Here is a 3,527-nt window from a genome sequence, read left to right on the forward strand (position 1 = left end):
CCGCCCCGGGGGGGGGGCGGGGGCCGGGGGGGGGCCCCCCCCCCCCCCCCCACGGGACTTCCCTCTAAGACGTCTGCACACACACGCGCTGATCTCCAGATCCTTCAGACCAAACAGACTGAGGACCATGTGACGGCGCAGACAGACATGAAGACACACACACAGTTAGATTTAGGAACACACTCCACTGACAGAGGGGGTGAGGCTGGGACGACGTCTGTTGAGTCACACATTTGAGAGTCAGCTCCGTTTGTTTACATTTGACAAACAAGGCAGACAGAGTGGATTTTGACAGAGAAGAGAGTCAGGTTTATAAGACAGCGGTGAGACCTGCTATGATGTGTGCTTCCCCAGACGGTGGCTCTGTCCAAAAAGACGTGACGATGACGAGATTTCCACTGGGAGTGACCACCAAGGACAGGATTAGAAATTAGCCAATCAGAAGGACCGTTCAGGTGGAGGAGTTTGGAGACACAGTTGGAGTGATGTGGATGTTAGGGATGGAGATGGAGAGGAGGAGGAAGAAGAAGGCGAAGAGCGGGCACAATAGACGTGTTCTGTTTAATGGGAAACAGATGAGGTTGTGCAGGTTGGAGCTAAAGTTGGAGATGTGAGGTGGAGTTAGCTGTTAACTGGATATATGGGACAGAGAGTGTTGGAGAAGGAGCTGCCAGGAGGGAGGGAAGGAGGAAGACCCCAGAGAGATGCATGGATGTTGTAAAAGAGGACATGGAGAAGGTTGGTGTAACAGTAGAGGAGACGGGGGAATAAGGTGAGCTCCGAGACAGATGATCCGCTCTGGCGACCCCTTCAGCTAGCAGCAGGAAGGAGAAGAGGAAGTCAGCAGACATACCAGAGTTTTCTTCTCCAGACGACTACAATTTAGTGTCGGCTCCAGTGGCTTTAGGTCCACCACAGTGTGTTTTTAAAATGATATAAATTTAGATATAAAATATCAAACTTTTAATGACTAAAAAAAAAAAAAACTACAAACTTTTATATTCCCGCCGTTTCTTTCATATATTGTCTTCTTCACTCCTACACACTTTCACAGCGAGACTGTGGTTCTGTGATTTAAAACAGGGTATAATGTGATTTAAACAGTCTGTCAGCGTCAGTCAACGTGCTCCAAAATTTCTCTGCTGAAAATGTTGAGACTTTTCTTCCCTGCAGAAACAGAAAGAAATCTCTTCTCTAATTACATTTAAGGCTCACAGTGATGTCGCTCCAAACTGATTTCATCAGAATTTTGTTTTGTTTTGTTTTGTTTTAATCTCTGTTTCATAGACGTGGGCTCTGGGCCAGAGTGGATCACTCAGCTCTGCTGCTCTACTCTACTCTTCATCATATCAGTGTCATTCAAAGGAGCTAATTACTCAGATTACACAGCTGTGAGCAGCAAATGTCAGAGGGGAGCCTCTGGTCAGTACAGGTGTGTTTTCACACACTTCACCTCCGTGGACTGGTGTGAAAACAAAAGCCCATTGACGGACACAGATGGCAACAGCTTTCTCCGACCAACTGATCCCAGCTGCTTCACTGCTGCTTCACTGCTTTTACTTAAAGCCAACAGTTGCCAGTTGTGATGCCCCCTCCCCGTGCCCCCTGCTGACGGACGGGGTCGAGGCAAATGATGTCGTGTGATTTATTTTGTGGCTGAATGTGATTTTTAGATTTCGATTTTTTTTCTTTTTTTTGAATGGACTAAGAATGGACTTTTACTTTGAGTTTCTTTACACGTTCCTGTTTTTATGACCAGGATTTCCCTGTGATTTCAGGTCACCCAGGTTCCCATCGAGTCCTGTGAACAGTATGGAACCTGCGGGGAGTGTCTCAGCTCTGGAGACCCGCACTGTGGCTGGTGTGTCCTGCACAACATGTGAGTTTCCTATGAGGTCCTTTCATACAGTTTGTGTGTCACCCCGTGTCACCCCCCCCACCAGTAAACTCATTGTTTTGTCCTGTGTGCGCATGTGTGTTTACTTAACCTGCTTCTGTAACAAAAGTGGCCATAAAAATAAAGCACATGTGAGGACGCCACCAGTGACACCTGCTGGTGCTTAGTAGTCACTGCAGCAGTGCATTGGCTCGGCAGGTAGGGTACAATAGAAGCTCATAGAAAAAGAACATTTTTATATTATGCACAATATTCACTTATGACAAGTATTCGCTTGGAACTGGAGCTGAAACGATGGTACTTTGATCAAATGGAAGTCAGAGTATTCTTAGGTGGAGAAAGTGGCACATTTTACTCTTCGCCTCTTTGTTTTGAGCTTTTTTTTTCATTTTCTTTCTTTTTCTTTTTTTAGTGTGTCTTTTTTTTTAACTAAAGGCCTCCTCCTGAATGCAGACGTTCTCTTTAAAGGTAAAGCTGAATATTTATGTGTGTCTGCGCGCAGCCACAATCATCATCATCATTATCATGATGGCGGCCCCTGCAAAGTGCACTTAAAGTAATTTACATCACTCCAAAGCCGGGACAGCACAAATAATTGCCTAGCGACGAGGTAATTCCGCATGCATCTGTGGAGGTGCGGCGAGGGCTGGCTGACGGGCGGCGGTCTCCGCGGCCTACATGCCTTCACACGGAGATCGTTTACCACAACATTAGCCTCCGTGCTACACTGTTAATCACGTGCTCCCGTGTAGATGTGGTGCAGGATAGAAGGGACCGGCTGGGAAAATGGAATCGGTAACAGAGAGAAAGGTCGTTTGTGGAGTGTGACGACGGTGCGTCACTGACGTCTCCACGTACGCGCTCTTAAACACCGGTGTGGACCTGTACTCGTATACTGAGGGGAGAAAAGGTCAGCGCCCTGATTCATGTCAGATCAGCCATCTGTTCCCCCAACCCTCAGCACCCTCCTGCCACCTGTGCCTGGTCCTAATCGCCCTTTTTCTGCCACGACCCCGCAGTGAGTGTGGCAGGACCTCTGTCAAACCTGACTGTGTTAGAACCAAGAACTTACTGGACGGAGAGAGAACGATCACTTTCCTCGCCTTGTTCTGTTCTGCAATAATGCACTAGCTCCCAACGTGGGCAGTGTGCCCCTAGGGGGTGCACAGAGCTATTACAGAAAGTCAGGACCTGGACATTAAAGAACATACTCAGAGTTTTAGTCTCAGCAGCAGCAACATCTACTGGAAAAGATCTTTAGCAGAAATCGGCGGTGGTGGAGAGGTCGATCTGTGGCCCAGGGTTCACTTGGTTCAGGTTCTATTTTCTTCTTCCCTCAGGGAACTGGTGAAGTTTTTGTTGAGACAGTTAAAGACGTCTCGTTTCGATATAACCTTTATTTGTCCCACCGCGGGGAACTGATTCATAATTTAACTCCTCTTGAATCACTGCGGCTGATGTTCGTGTGGATGCAGGTGTAAAAGGAGTCAACGCTGAAAACAACCCTGAAGAAGTGAAGTGGCCGAGTGAGTTCCTCTGGTACTTTTATATTTCATCACTCACTCGGCTGCTGCTACAGAACAAACATTTATGTCAATCTTTTAGACCAGATTTAACGTCTGTCCAAACC

General features: G+C 47.3%; 1 protein-coding gene across 1 annotated transcript in view; it reads left to right on the forward strand.

The window, feature by feature from the left end:
• The window catches only part of plxna2 (plexin A2), a 173,056-nt gene that overhangs the window by 104,358 nt on the left and 65,171 nt on the right, over positions 1–3,527 (forward strand). Inside the window, exon 5 of the mRNA XM_008319093.3 lies at positions 1,779–1,879. Within this exon, the coding sequence (XP_008317315.1) occupies positions 1,779–1,879 (101 nt within the window). The remainder of the gene's footprint in view (positions 1–1,778; positions 1,880–3,527) is intronic.

Source organism: Cynoglossus semilaevis, chromosome 10 (assembly GCF_000523025.1).
Source record: "Cynoglossus semilaevis isolate Cse_v1.0 chromosome 10, Cse_v1.0, whole genome shotgun sequence".
In the NCBI taxonomy this organism is placed as follows: Eukaryota; Metazoa; Chordata; class Actinopteri; order Pleuronectiformes; family Cynoglossidae; genus Cynoglossus; species Cynoglossus semilaevis.